At 45.4% G+C, this 16,892-nt stretch overlaps 2 protein-coding genes across 2 annotated transcripts; one reads left to right on the top strand and one right to left on the bottom strand.

Moving 5' to 3' along the window:
• Window positions 1–1,602: 1,602 nt before the first annotated feature.
• LOC139551854 (protein turtle homolog A-like) lies at window positions 1,603–7,376 on the bottom strand. The gene is made up of 9 exons (XM_071363209.1): window positions 7,315–7,376; window positions 6,985–7,130; window positions 6,716–6,858; window positions 6,397–6,537; window positions 5,728–5,874; window positions 5,283–5,433; window positions 4,970–5,081; window positions 1,972–2,162; window positions 1,603–1,838 (listed from the first exon to the last, which is right to left on the bottom strand). Exons 1-9 carry the CDS (start codon window positions 7,374–7,376, stop codon window positions 1,603–1,605), a joined length of 1,329 nt encoding a protein of 442 aa, XP_071219310.1.
• Window positions 7,377–12,603: 5,227 nt separating this feature from the next.
• On the top strand, window positions 12,604–13,578 carry LOC139551855 (uncharacterized). The gene has a single exon (XM_071363210.1). The coding sequence runs from the start codon at window positions 12,604–12,606 to the stop codon at window positions 13,576–13,578; it is 975 nt and encodes a 324-aa protein (XP_071219311.1).
• Window positions 13,579–16,892: the final 3,314 nt, after the last annotated feature.

Consider the following 16,892-nt stretch of genomic DNA (forward strand, 5'->3'; position numbering starts at 1 on the left):
GTGTGACCACCATTTACCTCATGCAGCACGACACATCTCCTTTGCATAGAGTTGATCAGGCGGTTGATTGAGGCCTGTGGAATGTTGTCCCACTCCTCTTCAATGGCTGTGCAAAGTTGCTGGATATTGGCGGGAACTGGAACACGCTGTCGTACACATCGATCCAGAGCATCCCAAACATGCTCAATGGTTGACATGTCTGGTAAGTACGCAGGCCATGGAAGAACTGGGACATTTTCAGCTTCCAGGAATTGTGTACAGATCCTTACGACATTATCATGCTGAAACATGAGGTGATGGCAGAGGATGAATGGCACGACAATGGGCGGCAGGATCTCATCACGGTATCTCTGTGTATTCAAACTGCCATCAATAAAATGCAATTGTGTTTGTGGTCCACAGCTTATGCCTGCCCATTCCATAACCCCAGCACCACCATGGGGTACTCTGTTCACAAAGATGACATCATCAAACCGCTCACCCACACAACACCATACACATTGTCTGCGGTTGTGAGGCCGGTTGGACGTACTGGCAAATTCTCTAAAACATCGTTGGAGGCGGCTTGTGGTAGAGAAATGAACATTCAATTATCTGGTAACAGCTCTGGTAGACATTCCTGCAGTCAGCATGCCAATTGCATGCTCCCTCAAAACTTGAAACATCTGTAGAATTGGGTTGTGTGACAAAACTGCACATTTCAGAGTGGCCTTTTATTGTCCCCAGACCCCAGGTGCACCTGTGTAATGATCATGCTGTTTAGTATGCCAAACCTGTCAGGTGGAAGGATTATCTTGGCAAAGGAGAAATGCTTACTAACTAGGATGTAAACAAATTTGTGTCCAAAACGGTTCTTCAGCTGTTCCCATAGGAGAACCCTTTTTGGTTCCAGGTAGAACCCTTTTGGGTTCCATGTTGAACCCTTGGTGGAAAGTGTTCTTCACGGATCCCAAAAGGGTTCTACCTGGCCCCAGAAATGTTCGACCTAAAAATGGTTCTTCAAAGGTTTCTCCTATGAGGGCAGCCAAAGAACCATTTTAGGTTTTAGATAGCACTTTTAACACCAGTTTTAAGGTCTCTGCACTGGCTGCCTGTGAATACATTTTAAGATTCTTCTATTGGTTTTTAAATCAATCCACGATTGTACACCACAATAAATGTCAGACATGCTTTTAAGTTATGTACCCAGTAGGTCCCTCAGGTCCTCTGGTACTGGCCGTTTAACTATCCCAAAGCCTAGAACCAAGAGGCATGGAGAGGCAGCCTTTAGTTACTATGCCCACTGCCTCTGGAATAGCCTGCCAGAGAACCTGAGGGGGGCCGAAACTGTGGACATATTTAAAATAGATCTTATTAAAACACACCTTTTTAGCTTTGCTTTCCTTAGGGTGCTTTTAGAGGGTTCAGTTTTTATTGTACATTTTTCAGTTTTTATTTTCATTGTTTTTATTAGTTTTTTCCTGTGAAGCACATTGTGTTGCATTACATGTCTGAAATGTGCTATTTAAATAAAGCTCAATTTGATTTTCATAACCAATATAAATGTCTCTAAGGCAGCTAAAGGAGGGGATGATATCCGTTGATTGGTCTCAGAGGGAGTGACTAACAGGGACTGGCGGTTACCTTGCGCAGACCTGGAACGATCATCACAGTTCTATTGGCACTGATGTCCTCGTCTAGATTGAACCACTCCTCTTGCTCTGCGCGAGATTGGAGGACAAATCCAGTGATGGGCGGGAACTGAGCCACAGGAGACCATTGCAGGACAATACCTGCCAAGCTCTGATTGGCTGACAGCGATGTGGGCGGTTCTAGTTTCGCTCTCCTTGGGAGTGTATCTGATGGTGTAAAGCAGAACAGCCTTAGAAAGAAATACCCCTACTTTGAAAAAAAAAGAAAATGCCTAATTCTCCAGGCATGCAGCCTTGAGTAGACAATGTCATTCAGGCTCTCAACACAACGGGTACTGACTCAGAGTTCGGATGGTGGCGATCTCACTGAAAGGCCCAGTGCCCACTTTGTTGTGTGGCAGGACACTGAACTGGTACTCTGTGTCAGGGACCAGCCCCGTCACCTGCAGACTGGAGCCAGAGGAGGAGGGCACGGGCACAGAGAGCCACTCCTGTTTCTCCCCACTGTCACCCACAGACATCTGCTTCAACCTGCGGAGAGAGAAGGAGAGGGGGAGTGAATGGAGAGAGAAAGAAAAAAGAAAAAGAAAAGGGAGCGAGAGAAAGAAAAAATAGAATTAAAAAAATGAAGAGAAAATAGAGACAGCCTGTGTGTGCATATGTATATACTGATCTTATACCATCTATTGCATCTTGCCTATGACGCTCGGCCATCGCTCATCAAAATATTTACATGTACATATTCTTATTCCATCCCTTTAGATTTGTGTGTATTAAGTAGTTGTTGGGGCATTGTTAGATTTATTTGCTAGATATTACTGCACTGTCGGAACTAGAAGCACAAGCATTTCACTACAAGCATGTACATAGACCTATATCTGGATTTGATTAGAGCTTTGATCGAAAATACAAGCCTGATGAACCATATATATAATACATTTTATGAGACCTATATTAAAGACATTTTATGAGACCTATATTAAAGACATTTTATGATCCCAAGCCCAAATGATTGTGCTGTTATCCAATAGCCTACAGTACAGTATATGATATATAGGCTACTGCACATCACGCCCAACAGAAAAACATAAAAGCCCATTGATGTAGCTAGCTATATGCTCTCTTGGGTAAATAAATGAAACTAGCTCCAGTAGGCTAATAATAACTGTATTACTGTACTGTATTGTATTATACTGTATTATATGGACTGGAATTACGTACCTTGTTCAACCCATGTTAAAACTGAGAGAACATGCGATTCTGGTGCAGCACATGCGGCCTACAAAGTTACAAGTAGGATATAGTCTAGAGAATTTTATTTTATTTTTCGAATATAATAAGGCCTATTTTTATAATTAGTAGGCTGAAGCATATGTAGGCCTACCTTTCATAAGATCCCATGAGGCTCAGTTGGTAGAGCATGGTGCTTGCAACGCCAGGGTTGTGGGTTCGATTCCCACGGAGGGCCAGTACGAAGAAAGTATGAAAATGTATTGCTTTAGATATGAGCGTTGGCTAAAATGTTATTAATATTTATCTTAATGTCATTTTCCTACCTCCTCTTTAGCTATTTGTTGCTATGTTCCTTCTTTCCTTCCTCGCTTTCAATAGTTAAATGAAATATATTTTGTTGTCCTTATCGTCATCAATCAAATTAGACTAGAATTAGATGCAGAAGGCTTTCACTTCTCTCCACGGAGATTGAATGGCTTTAGGTCTGAATAAATAACTGCTTTAGCCTAACGCCATCGAGCGTTCGTTCTTCTTTCAAACTACCCTTGAGATCTATTGGCTGCTGTATGTAACATTCAGCAAACTAGAGCCTTTGTCCCTCTTAGAATATTGGTATAAGAAATGCAACAACAACAAAAAAGTCCAGCAAGCTGTCCTAGGCTTGTCCTGCATGGGACTCGAAGAGCTAAGGGGTGTTTTTTAAGGAGAGTCCAGCGGAGCACAGGTACATATTGAGCAAGAGACAGAGGCTATGAGTTAGAAGCTTATTATGTATAACCTATCATTAATTAGTTAAATATAAGGCTAATACTGCATTGCATTTATTACCTGGAAGAGGTAGGCTAGGCCCTATATATACTGTATATATATCAATCTTAAACAGGAGGATCTATTTTGGATGCAATTTGAAGGGAATTGATGGAGAGAGATAGAAAGACTGCTCGCGCATGCTCTAATTTAAAGCAACGATATTCGAGTGATAGGCTGTTTTAAAACTATGCAGTTGCAAGTAATAATATATATACAGTACCAGTCAAATGTTTTGGGACACCTACTCATTCAAGGGTATTTCATTATTTTTTACTATTTTCTACATTTCAGAATAATAGTGAAGACATCAAAGCTATGAAATAACACATATGGAATCATGTAGAAAACAAGAAAGTGTTAAACAAATCAAAATATATTTTAGATTCTTCAAAGTAGCCACCCTTTGCCTTGATGACAGCTTTGTACAATTATCTCAACCAGCTTCATGAGGTAGTCACCTGGAATGCATTTCAAATAACAGGTGTGCCTTGTTAAAAGTTCATTTGTGGAATTTCTTTCCTTCTTAATACGTTTGAGCCAATCAGTTGTGTTCTGACAAGGTAGGAGTGGTATACAGAAGATAGCCCTATTTGGTAAAAGTCCAAGTCCATATTATGGCAAGAACAGCTCAAATAAGCAAAGAGAAATTACATTTAGACATTGCATATAATTGAACAGTTCCATTTCACATCATGCTGTTGATATAAATAATTTATTATAATTTACCGGTTTCTCTTAGTTATTAATCACGGGAAAAGGGAGTGGTTTTGGGTGGTAAATCTCAGTAACCGGGTTCCTGCCATTCAGCGCTAGTGTGTGTGTATGTGTGTGTGTGCAAATTCTATGCACTATAACAGATGAAGAGACTGCACAATGCATTCTATGCTCCATGTGACAGATCTAAATGACAACATAGATATTCTATAATATAATCGTTTTCACGAGATGAGGCAGGGTTTGTAAAAGAAACTGCTTGAAAAAGGACAGTTGAACAGCATCCTTTTCCCAGTGAATTCTCTTTCAAACGTTCCTCTATCTGGCATCGGTAATTACTGTTTGTGGATTTCTGTGTTCTGTACCCGTCTATGTCAATACAATGTCTGCTTCCCTGTTTGTGATTGTTCACCCCTGCTGCTGATGATGAGCTGTCCTCCACTGACGTTCAATACAGTATATTAATATGTTGCTGCTATGGTTACACAGAGGGAGACAGAACAGAGACTAGAAGAGTAGACGACTCACCAGACAGAGAAGAGAGGGAGACAGAACAGAGACAAGAAGAGTAGACAACTCACCAGACAGTGAATTTCTGGGGGTATCCCCCATCAAAGCCTGGTTCCCAGGACACATTGGCCTGCTTGACCCCTGGAAACACAGACACCAGGGTGGCAGCATGGGGACTGGTGCCTGACACACAGAGAGAGAAGGAGAAGAAAGAGAGAGGGAGTGAGAAGGAAGAAGAGGGAGAATAGAAATTGAAATAAGAGTTGCATCCTTATTCAACACGGATTCGTAATACACTGGTGAGGTTCCATAATGCCATGAATACATATTAGCTACATTAATAAAGATGACTTAGATGTCTGTCAGTCTGTCTGTCCCACTCACCCAGCGCTGAGATGAGAGTGCTGGATTTGACAGTGCCCACGCGGTTGGTAACACTGCACTCCCACACCCCCTGGTGGTCTTTACTGAGAGGAAGCAGCAGCAGGGAGCCGTTGGCTGCTACAGAGTACTGAGAGAGTGTGGCAGGTGCAACCTACAGACAGGGACGACAGAGAGGAGACCGGACACACAAGCTGGGCTGATTGCTGAACTGCAGTCAGTGAAGAGTTTGTTTGTCCCTGTTTGTCGAGAAAGGTGTGTGCGAGTGTGAGTGTGTATATGTTCTTTCTTGCATGTGTGTGTTAAATAATAGCTATTTCTGCTCCAGGGCATGTCCACAGTTCCTACTATCTTATTCACAGGTTGCCAGGCCTGTGTACGTGCTTGTTGACTCAAGTAGTCAGAGGAGTACAGTAATTTGCTGCGGAGCGTATTGAAATGCACTCACCTTGCTCCAGGTTACAGTAGGGGCTGGCTCTCCAGTGGTCTGGCAGGGGATAACAAGCGTCCTACCCACCTCCTCTCGATACTCCTTTCGGGGAGACACGTTGAGTGACGGGGGGTCCTGCGGGTTGGAACAAAACAACCAGCCATGTCATTTAGACAAGGACTTTATCACAATTAGAGAAAGCGAGTGAAACAGTAGATTACCTTTAGCTTTAGTCAAGATTAACCTCATCTTCACCTATTTACAACCTATTCACAAAAGGATTAGCGCCACAATTAACCTTGCCATACAGCAGCTATTGTAATCAGGCCACATTGAACTCAATTCATGTCACAGACTGACAAGTAGAAGAGAGAAAAAAAGATAATCTAAATATATTTTCTAAAAGTCCTTACTTGTCTCAGATATGAGCTCCCTCTTTGGACTGAAAGAGGCAGATAATTGGGTAGCACTTTATTTTAAAGTGCTGTCTTCACAAAGTTGTTATTTACTTGCAATTTACAAGGAAACAAAGTGGTAAAAATGGGGAATTCTAGTTCATTTTCTAAGAAACAAAGCAATATTTCTAAAGTTATTATTGTGTAATTACCATTTTACCACATCATTTGGAGGATAAATAAAGGGTAATTTCACTAATAAAGTGCTAGAAAATAGTGTGTGCACCCTGACCTGTAGGATGACTGTCGTGGGCCCTGATTGGCCCATGGTCCCGAAGCTGTTGTAGGGGGTGCACTTGTACACCCCTGTTGCATCATCATTGACAGTTGCCATGAACACCGAGCCTTCAGACGTCAGCGTCCATCCTGGGTACTGATTGGATAAAACAGTGAGAGGTCAGAGAACTTCTCAACAGTTTTTCAATTCAACTTAATGTTCATATATCTCTCTTGAATGGGAACATATTCTCTTCTGAGCACTAGGCCTACATGGCATATTGATTCCTTATGGAAATGGAAGATATGAGTAGATATAAGGTTGATCTCTCTACCATGGCCAGATCCAGTGGCTGTCCATCCTTGGTCCAATCAACACGGAGCAGGAGGGGCTGGGCTCTCACAGGGCAGGAGACCAGACCCCCCAGGCCTGTGGGGAGATACGTCTGCTGAGGCATCAGGAGAGCCTGGGCAGGGTCTGCGAGGAAGAAAGGAAACAAATGAAATGATGGATGGATGGATTGATAGATGGATAGGAAGGATTTGTATAATTACGTGGGGGACTGAAGATTAGAGATGAAGACATCAGCACATAGACACTTACGTCTCACAGTGAGACTGGCGGAAGCAGTAGGCGGAGTTAACAGCCCATTGGTGGGCATGCAGGTATAGTTCCCAGAATCGTCTGGGGTGATGCGGGTGATGAGGAGGGTGCCGTCCACCATGATCTTCACCCGGGACTTTAGAGGCCTAACAACAAAGCAAAACGTAAACATTCAGACACACAACCCATGAAGGACATTCAAATAAAGCAAACGCCACATTAGAAACATCATAACAAACGCTAAATCCCATGTAAACAGACAAATCCAATATGAAGAAACCGTGACAAAATACACCATGGACGTTCTCCCCCTTGGTCTGCCACACATACTGTAGGTCATGTTGGGGGGGATCAGCCACGGCCTGGCACCGCAGCAGGGCATTCGGGGTCATGTTGAGGGCCGTGTTATTCGGGGGGATAACAATAACTGGAGGACCTGTTTGAGACGAAATAAACAGATAAGGGATTTCTTTCCTTGATCAAACTTCGCAGGACATGGCAGATTAGCAAGATATCTCAAATCCAATCAGTTATCTGGTGTGAGCAACACTACCACACAGCATGACACAGCAACATTTTTCATGTTGGGAGATTATGGCTGATTGAGATAAATGTTTAGAGGATTTGCTTGAAGGTCTGTTTTACGGGCTTACATAAGGCTTCGAAAAAGTTACTACAGCCAGAAATCAAAGCCTTACTATAATACAAACAGGTGTCAATGCCAAAGCTAAACGGCATATCCTGGTCATATTGACGTCATTGGGCATAAACATAGCATGACTTAAAATAAATGGAGCATATTGTATTACATAAGTGAGATTCATGAGGAAAAACATCCACAGAAAGAACACAACATAAATCCTGATTCACCTGTAATGCAAGAACTCCCATTCACCACTAGATGACGCTAATGCCTCACTACACTCAACAGAGGATTTGGGTAATACTAGACAAAGTGATGGGAGATTGTATGGCTCACTGTGTACCGGTGGGGATTCCAGTGACTAAGATTGGGAGAAAATAAGGACAGAGTATGCTGCTAGATTTGTCTATTCTCCTAGTATGACCCAGGGGGAAACTGTAGACAGGAAACTCATAAACAAACAGACAGAGACTGACCTTTGACCTTCAGCTTTGTAACATGAGTCACATTGCCCTCTGTGTTGGTGGCAAGACATTCATACCGTCCTCCGGCCTCCGTGCTCACTGCTCTGAGAGACAACTTCCCACTCAGCAGCTGAGATACAGAGAGAGAGACAGAGAGCGAGAGCGAGAGAGCAATGAATTTCCCTGCAGGGACAATAAAGTTTGCATTGAGAGCGAGAGAGATTGCAATGTGGGATTGTAGTGGTGAAATTAACTTTTTATATATTTTTTTGTTTAGCCATGAAGACTGAACCATGACTCCTCACCTCAACTTTGTCTCCTCCAATCAGAGTACCATCTTTAGCCCAGGTTATAGTGGGTGGTGGGTTGCCACGAGCAACACAGGCTAGAGAGAGAGAATTCCCCACTAGAGCCTCCAGGACAGGGGGAGGGGTCTTGGTGAAAATAGGAGGAGCTACAGAAAAACAACAAAGACAGTCAAGACAACAACGTCAATCCCTTTTCCAGAGAGAGCGCTAAACAGATTGTAAAGCTGAAGGTCTCATAAACAACAAAGCTGAATCAGCAGGTTTGACCCGGTTTAAAGTCAAATGGGCTAAAGGCTATTGAACTGGGGTACGCAAACATCACTTAGAGGCCGATCATCTAATGTACAGTCCTCCAGTGAATGAGTAAAGCTCTCCCTGACACTGTGCGCCTGCCAAGGAGTCTTAAACCTCATCAGACAATGGCCTTAGATGTGAACCTGCAGGTCTTTGACGGGACAGCACAGGCCATGTGCCTGGCTAATCTGCCCTAATGCCTCTGCTCCTCTCTCCTCTCCTGCTCCTCTCCTGCTCCTCTCCCCTCCTCTCTCCTCTCCTGCTCCTCTCTCCTCTCCTCTCCTGCTCCTCTCCCCTCCTCTCTCCTCTCCTGCTCCTCCTCTCCTGCTCCTCTCCTCTCCTGCTCCTCTCCTCTCCTCTCCTCTCCTCTCATTTCCTTTCCTCTCCTCTCCTCTCCTCTCCTCTCCTCTCCTCTCCTCTCCTCTCCTCTCCCCTCTCCTCTCCTCTCCTCTCCTCTCCTCTCCTCTCCCCTCTCCCCTCTCCTCTCCCCTCTCCTCTCCTCTCCTCTCCTGCTCCTCTCCCCTCTCCTGCTCCTCTCTCCTCTCCTGCTCCTCTCTCCTCTCCTGCTCCTCTCTCCTCTCCTGCTCCTCTCTCCTCTCCTCTCCTGCTCCTTTCTCCTCTCCTGCTCCTCGCTCACCTCACCAAATATCTGCGTGGCAGGAGAGTGGTGGGGTGTCTGCATGAGTGAGATGTTGCAATGTGATCGTCTGAGCAGTCATGTTTTGTTGAGAGAGAGAGAGGTCAGAGAGAGATAGAGGGAGTGTGAGTGTAGAGAGACAGGTCAGAGAGAGATAGAGGGAGTGTGAGTGTAGAGAGACAGGTCAGAGAGAGATAGAGTGAGTGTGAGTGTAGAGAGACAGGTCAGAGAGAGATAGAGGGAGTGTGTGTGTAGAGAGACAGGTCAGAGAGAGATAGAGGGAGTGTGAGTGTAGAGAGACAGGTCAGAGAGAGATAGAGGGAGTGTGAGTGTAGCGAGAGAGGTCAGAGAGAGATAGAGGGAGTGTGTGTGTAGAGAGACAGGTCAGAGAGAGATAGAGGGAGTGTGAGTGTAGAGAGACAGGTCAGAGAGAGATAGAGGGAGTGTGCATAGAGAGACAGGTCAGAGAGAGATAGAGGGAGTGTGAGTGTAGAGAGAGAGGTCAGAGAGAGATAGAGGGAGTGTGTGTAGAGAAGTCAGAGAGAGATAGATTCTGCCAGACCTGGGCCCTGACAGTAAATCTCAGTAAGACCAAAAGAACGGTGTTCCAAAAAAGGTCCAGTCGCCAGGACCACAAATACAAATTCCATCTAGACACCATTGCCCTAGAGTACACACAAAACTATACATACCTTGGCCTAAACATCAGTGCCAGAGGTAACTTCCACAAAGCTGTGAACGATCAAAGAGACAAGGCAAGAAGGGCATTCTATGCCATCAAAAGGAACATAAAATTCGACAAACCAATTAGGATCTGGCAAAAAATACTTGATTCAATTATAGAACCCATTGCTCTTTATGGTTGTGAGGTCTGAGGTCTGCTCACCAACCAAGAATTCACAAAATGGGACAAACACCAAATTGAGACAAAAATATCCTCTGTGTACAATGTAAAACACCAAATAATGCACGCAGAGCAGAATTAGGCCGATACCCGCTAATTATCAAAATCCAGAAAAGAGACGTTAAATTCTACAACCACCTAAAAGTAAGCGATTCCCAAACCTTGCATTACAAAGCAATCACCTACAGAGAGATGAACCTGGAGAAGAGTCCCCTAAGCAAGCGGGTCCTGGGGCTCTGTTCACAAACACAAACAAACCCCACAGAGCCCTAGGAGGACAGCAACACAATTAGACCCAACCAAATCATGAGAAAACAAAAAGATAATTACTTGACACAATGGAAGAAATTTACAAAAAACAGAGCAAACTAGAATGCTATTTGGCCCTAAACAGAAAGTACACAGTGGCAGAATACCTGACCACTGGTACTGACACAAACTTAAGGAAAACGTTGACTATCAACAGACTCAGTGAGCATAGCCTTGCTATTGAGAAAGGCCGCCGTAGGCAGACCTGGCTCTCAAGAGAAGACAGGCTATGTGCACACTGCCCACAAAATGAGGTGGAAACTGAGCTGCATGTCCTAACCTCCTGCCAAATGTATGACCATATTAGAGACACATACTTCCCTCAGATTACACAGATACACAAAGAATTTGAAAACGAACCTGATTTTGATAAACTCACATATCTACTGGGTAAAATACCACAGTGTGACATCACAGCAGCAAGATGTGTGACCTGTTGCCGCAAGAAAAGGGCAACCAGTGAAGAACAAACACCATTTGAAATACAACCTATATTTATGTTTATTTATTTTCCCTTTTGTACTTTAATCACTTGCACATCGTTACAACACTGTATATATATATATATAAGGTGTATATATATATATATACATAATATGACATTTGTAATTTCTTTATTCTTTTGGAACTTCTGTGTGTAATGTTTACTGTTAATTTGTATTGTTTATTTCACTTTTGTAAATTATCTACTTCACTTGCTTTGGCAATGTTAACATATGTTCCCATAAAGCCCCTTGAATTGAATTGAGAGAGACAGACAGAAAGACAGACAGAGAGAAAGACAGAGAGAGAGAAGGGGTGTATGTGTAGAGAGAGAGAGAACAGAGAGAGATTGAGGGTGTGTGTGTAGAGAAAGAGGTCAGAGAGAGATAGAGGGAGTGTGTGTGTGTAGAGAGAAAGGTCAGAGAGAGATAGAGGGAGTGTGTGTAGAGAGAGAGAGAGAACAGAGATAGATAGAGGGAGTGTGTGTAGAGAGAGAGAGAGGTCAGAGAGAGATAGAGGGAGTGTGTGTAGAGAGAGAGAGAGAACAGAGAGAGATAGAGGGAGTGTGTGTAGAGAGAGAGGTCAGAGAGAGATAGAGGGAGTGTGTGTGTGTAGAGAGAAAGGTCAGAGAGCGTTAGAGGGAGTGTGTGTAGAGAGAGAGAGAGAACAGAGAGAGATAGAGGGTGTGTGTGTAGAGAGAGAGGTCAGAGAGAGATAGAGGGAGTGTGTGTGTGTAGAGAGAAAGGTCAGAGAGAGTTAGAGGGAGTGTGTGTAGAGAGAGAGAGAGAACAGAGAGAGATAGAGGGTGTGTGTGTGTAGAGAGAGAGAGAGGACAGAGAGAGATAGAGGGTGTGTGTGTGTAGCGAGAGAGAGAGAACAGAGAGAGATAGAGGGAGTGTGTGTGTAGAGAGAGAGAGAGAACAGAGAGAGATAGAGGGTGTGTGTGTGTAGAGAGAGAGAGAGAACAGAGAGAGATAGAGGGAGTGTGTGTGTAGAGAGAGAGAGAGAGAACAGAGAGAGATAGAGGGAGTGTGTGTAGAGAGAGAGAGAGAACATAGAGAGATAGAGGGAGTGTGTGTGTAGAGAGAGAGAGAGAACAGAGAGAGATAGAGGGTGTGTGTGTGTAGAGAGAGAGAGAGAACAAAGAGAGATCGAGGGAGTGTGTGTGTAGAGAGAGAGAGAGAACAGAGAGAGATAGAGGGAGTGTGTGTGTAGAGAGAGAGAGAGAACAGAGAGAGATAGAGGGAGTGTGTGTGTAGAGAGAGAGAGAGAGAACAGAGAGAGATAGAGGGAGTGTGTGTAGAGAGAGAGAGAGAACAGAGAGAGATAGAGGGAGTGTGTGTGTAGAGAGAGAGAGAGAACAGAGAGAGATAGAGGGTGTGTGTGTGTAGAGAGAGAGAGAGAACAGAGAGAGATAGAGGGAGTGTGTGTGTAGAGAGAGAGAGAGAGAACAGAGAGAGATAGAGGGAGTGTGTGTAGAGAGAGAGAGAGAACATAGAGAGATAGAGGGAGTGTGTGTGTAGAGAGAGAGAGAGAACAGAGAGAGATAGAGGGTGTGTGTGTGTAGGATAGGAAGGATGAGGATAATAGGGCTCCATTCCCCTCCCCATCACCAGCCCCTCCTCTCACCAGCCCCTCCTCTCACCAGCCCCTCCCCATCACCAGCCCCTCCCCATCACCAGCCCCTCCTCTCACCAGCCCCTCCCCATCACCAGCCCCTCCCCATCACCAGCCCCTCCTCTCACCAGCCCCTCCTCTCACCAGCCCCTCCTCTCACCAGCCCCTCCTCTCACCAACCCCTCCCCATCATCAGCCCCTCCTCTCACCAGCCCCTCCTCTCACCAACCCCTCCTCTCACCAGCCCCTCCCCATCACCAGCCCCTCCTCTCACCACCCCCTCTCACCAGCCCCTCCTCTCACCAGCCCCTCCTCTCACCAGCCCCTCCTCTCACCAACCCCTCCTCTCACCAGCCCCTCCCCATCACCAGCCCCTCCTCTCACCACCCCCTCTCACCAGCCCCTCCTCTCACCAGCCCCTCCTCTCACCAGCCCCTCCTCTCACCAGCCCCTCCCCATCACCAGCCCCTCCTCTCACCAGCCCCTCCTCTCACCAGCCCCTTCTCTCACCAGCCCCTCCTCTCACCAGCCCCTCCTCTCACCAGCCCCTCCCCATCACCAGCCCCTCGTCTCACCAGCCCCTCCCCAACCACCAGCCCCTCCTCTCACCAGCCCCTCCTCTCACCAGCCCCTCCCCATCATCCCCCTCCTCTCACCAGCCCCTCCCCATCACCAGCCCCTCCCCACCACCAGCCCCTCCCCACCACCAGCCCCTCCCCATTTCCAGCCCCTCCCCATCACCAGCCCCTCTCACCAGCCCCTCCACATCACCTGTCCCTCCTCTCACCAGCCCCTCCTCTCACCAGCCCCTCCCCAACCACCAGCCCCTCCTCTCACCAGCCCCTCCCCATCACCAGCCCCTCCCCATCACCAGCCCCTCCTCTCACCAGCCCCTCCCCATCACCAGCCCCTCCTCTCACCAGCCCCTCCTCTAACCAGCCCCTCCCCATCACCAGCCCCTCCTCTCACCAGTTACAGACAGTAGGGTCCAGGTTCCATTGTGGGTCTCGTCTGTGGTTTGGTCCAACAGGAAAATGCGACACTCGTACAGGCCCTGGTCCTCCATGAGGAGCCCCTTCACTCTCAGAACAGTGTTCCTGACCAGAGACACACGGCCTGGGGACACATAGGAGGACACAGGGTTAGACAACATGAGACAGGTTACAAAAAGTTTTAGGCGTTTTCAATTCAAAGAACATGTGCTTTACAATTGATAGGAATTTTCTTCAATGGTACTTAAATGTCCAATAGATAAAGCCTTCACGATGTTGTGAGCTTTAAAATTTGATCTCCTGGTTGCCAGGTGACTGCACCCTGGATCAATGGTGTTTGCTGACTCACCCCTCCCTCCCTACACCTTCCCTGTGGCTTTTCTCTCTCTCTCTCATCTCTCCAGTTATCTCTTACATTGTCATTTCTTTTGTTATTCTATAAAGCCATTTTCACAATAAATGACTGAAACACTGCAGTTTATCAGCGTGATTAGCCTCTCCTTTACAGACAGTGAAGCATTTAGGAAACAAATAAAACATTTACTACGAATAATAACACTTGGAACTTGAGAAAATGCACATTGTTTGTTTGCCAATTGCCTCGCTCTCATCCATAGACACATACACCTACCACACACACATACAAGACATTACAAGGACATGAGCCTGCCTCACACTGTAGCGCTAATGTGTTTGTGACATTGAGTCATTGAAGTGTGTCAGGCTAATCATTAACCACAGTCCATGTCCCTAGTGACAGGGAGGGACTGTTTCTATGCCCACAGTGGGGATCAGGAAGCTAGTTAAAGCGATGGTGGCTGTGATAACAGGTGAGGAAACACGTATGACATCACATCTTGTTTACTTTTCTAAATGGAATGGGGACAAAATCCACATGGGGGTTGGGGTCAGAGCAAAATACACATTCACATGCTAACATACATAAACACACCAGGGACTGGTTCGCTTCAGTACCTTAGCCTCTGACCTTTGCTTTGCTCTATAAACAACCAATAATTCCAGCCAGGGCACAGTATAATAGCAATGGTTAACATAGAAGCTTAGCAGAGGTTTGGATTTAAATATAGTTTCTGTGCAGACCTGACAGGCACCATCAGTGATGTGTGTTTTGTCCTATATTTTTATTTGTAATCCCAGCCCCCATCCCCACAGGAAGCCTTTTGCCTTTTGGTAGTCCATCATTGTAAATAAGATTTTTTTCTTAACTGACTTGCCTTGTTAAATAAAGGTTAAATAAAACAATATACATCATGGAGAGCGAGGAGAGGGAAGGGGAGGGTGGATCAACAGAGGAGGCCTGATAGCCTATCGCTGTTTAAAAAGGTGCACATAAAAAAAAAAACTCTAGAAAGAGTGAGAGAGATAATAGGGAGGGAGAGAGGGAGAGAGATAATAGGAAGTGAGAGAGATAATAGCGAGAGAGAGAGGGTGAGGGACATAATAGGGAGCGAGAGAGGGAGATAGATAATAGGGAGAGAGAGAGACATAATTGGGAGAGAGAGATAATAGGGAGAGAGAGAGATAATAGGGAGAGAGATAGGGAGATAGATAACAGGAAGTGAGAGAGATAATAGGAAGAGAGCAAGGGGGAGAGAGATAATAGGAAGAGAGAGAGATAATAGGGAGATAGATAACAGGACGTGAAATGGAGATAATAGGAAGAGAGCGAGGGGGAGAGAGATAATAGGGAGAGAGAGAGGGAGAGAGATAATAGGAAGTGAGAGAGAAAATAGGAAGAGAGAGTGAAGGAGATAATAGGGAGAGAGAGAGGGACAAAGATAATAGGGAGAGAGAGAGATAATAGGAAGTGAGAGAGATAATAGGGAGAGAGATGGAGATAATAGGAGATGAGAGAGATAACAGGGAGAGAGAGAAGAGAAAGAGATAATAGAGAGAGAGATAATAGGGAAAGAGTGAGAGGGGGGAGATAATAGGGAGACGAAGGGAGAGAGAGATAATAAGGAGAGAAAGAGAGGGAGAGAGATAATAAGGAAGGATATAATATGGAGAGAGGGGGGAGATAAAAGGGAGAGAGATAAGAGAGATATAGAGGGAGAGAGATAGAGGGAGGGAGATAATAGGGATAGAGAGCGGGAGAGAGATAATAGAGCGAGCGAGAGGGAACAGGGAGAGAGAGAAGAGAAAGAGATAATAGAGAGAGAGATAATAGGGAAAGAGCGAGAGAGGGGGAGATAATAGGGAGATGAAGGGAGAGAGAGATAATAAGGAGAGAAAGAGAGGGAGAGAGATAATAAGGAAGGATATAATATGGAGAGGGGGGAGATAAAAGGGAGAGAGATAAGAAAGATATAGAGGGAGAGAGATAGAGGGAGAGAGATAATAGGGATAGAGAGCGGGAGAGAGATAATAGAGCGAGCGAGAGGGAGAGATAATAGGGAGAGAGAGGTACATAGATAATAGGAAGTGAGAGAGATAATAGGGAGAGAGAGGAATATAGATAATAGGAAGCGAGAGAGATAATTAGGAGAGAGGGAGAGAGATAATAGGAAGTGAGAGAGATACTCGGGAGAGAGATATTAGGGAGAGAGGGAGAGAGATAATAGGGAGAGAGAAGGGGAGTGAGAGAGGGTGATAGACAATAGGGAGAGAGAGGGAGAGAGATACTAGGGAGAAATATAATAGGGAGAGAGAGAAAGGGAGAGATAATAGAGAGAGAGCGAGAGAGAGGGAGAGCGATAACAGGGAGAGTGTCACGTTCCTGACCTGTTTTCTCTTGTTTTGTATGTCTTTATTGGTCAGGGCGTGAGTGTTGGGTGGGCAGTCTATGTTTTGTATTTCTATGTTGGGTTTTGTGTTCGGCCTGGTATGATTCTCAATTAGAGACAGGTGTGTATCGTTTGTCTCTGATTGAGAGTCATACTAAGGTAGCCAGGGTTTCACTGGTGTTTTGTGGGTGTTTGTTTCCTGTGTTAGCGTTTGGGCCACACAGGACTGTTGCAGGTTAGTCACGTTTGTTGTTTTGTTTATTTGTAGTGTTTGTTGGTTTGCCATTAAAATCATGAATACCTCCTACTCCGCATCTTGGTCCGATCCATGCTCCTCCTCGTCTGAGGAGGAGAACGACATTGACAGCCGTTACAGAAACACCCACCAAACCAGGACCAAGCGGATTGGAGAAGGAAGGCAGGAACAAAAGCAATGGAGAGAAGAGGAATGGACATGGGAGCAAATACTCAACGGAGAAGGACCCTGGGCTAAGGTGGGAGAGAATCGCC

This window comes from Salvelinus alpinus, chromosome 24 (genome assembly GCF_045679555.1).
Source record: "Salvelinus alpinus chromosome 24, SLU_Salpinus.1, whole genome shotgun sequence".
Classification (NCBI taxonomy): Eukaryota; Metazoa; Chordata; class Actinopteri; order Salmoniformes; family Salmonidae; genus Salvelinus; species Salvelinus alpinus.

Bases quoted from the DNA above. Each gene is read 5' to 3' on its own strand.
- LOC139551854 (XM_071363209.1), bottom strand. From the start codon at position 7,376: ATGACCCCGAATGCCCTGCTGCGGTGCCAGGCCGTGGCTGATCCCCCC. The intron at 5,082-5,282 runs GTGAGTGGGACA...TCTGTGTGTCAG, and splicing joins CACTCTCATCTCAGCGCTGG to GCACCAGTCCCCATGCTGCC. The intron at 2,163-4,969 runs GTGAGTTGTCTA...CTCTCTCCGCAG, and splicing joins CCCCAGAAATTCACTGTCTG to GTTGAAGCAGATGTCTGTGG.
- LOC139551855 (XM_071363210.1), top strand. From the start codon at position 12,604: ATGAGGATAATAGGGCTCCATTCCCCTCCCCATCACCAGCCCCTCCTC.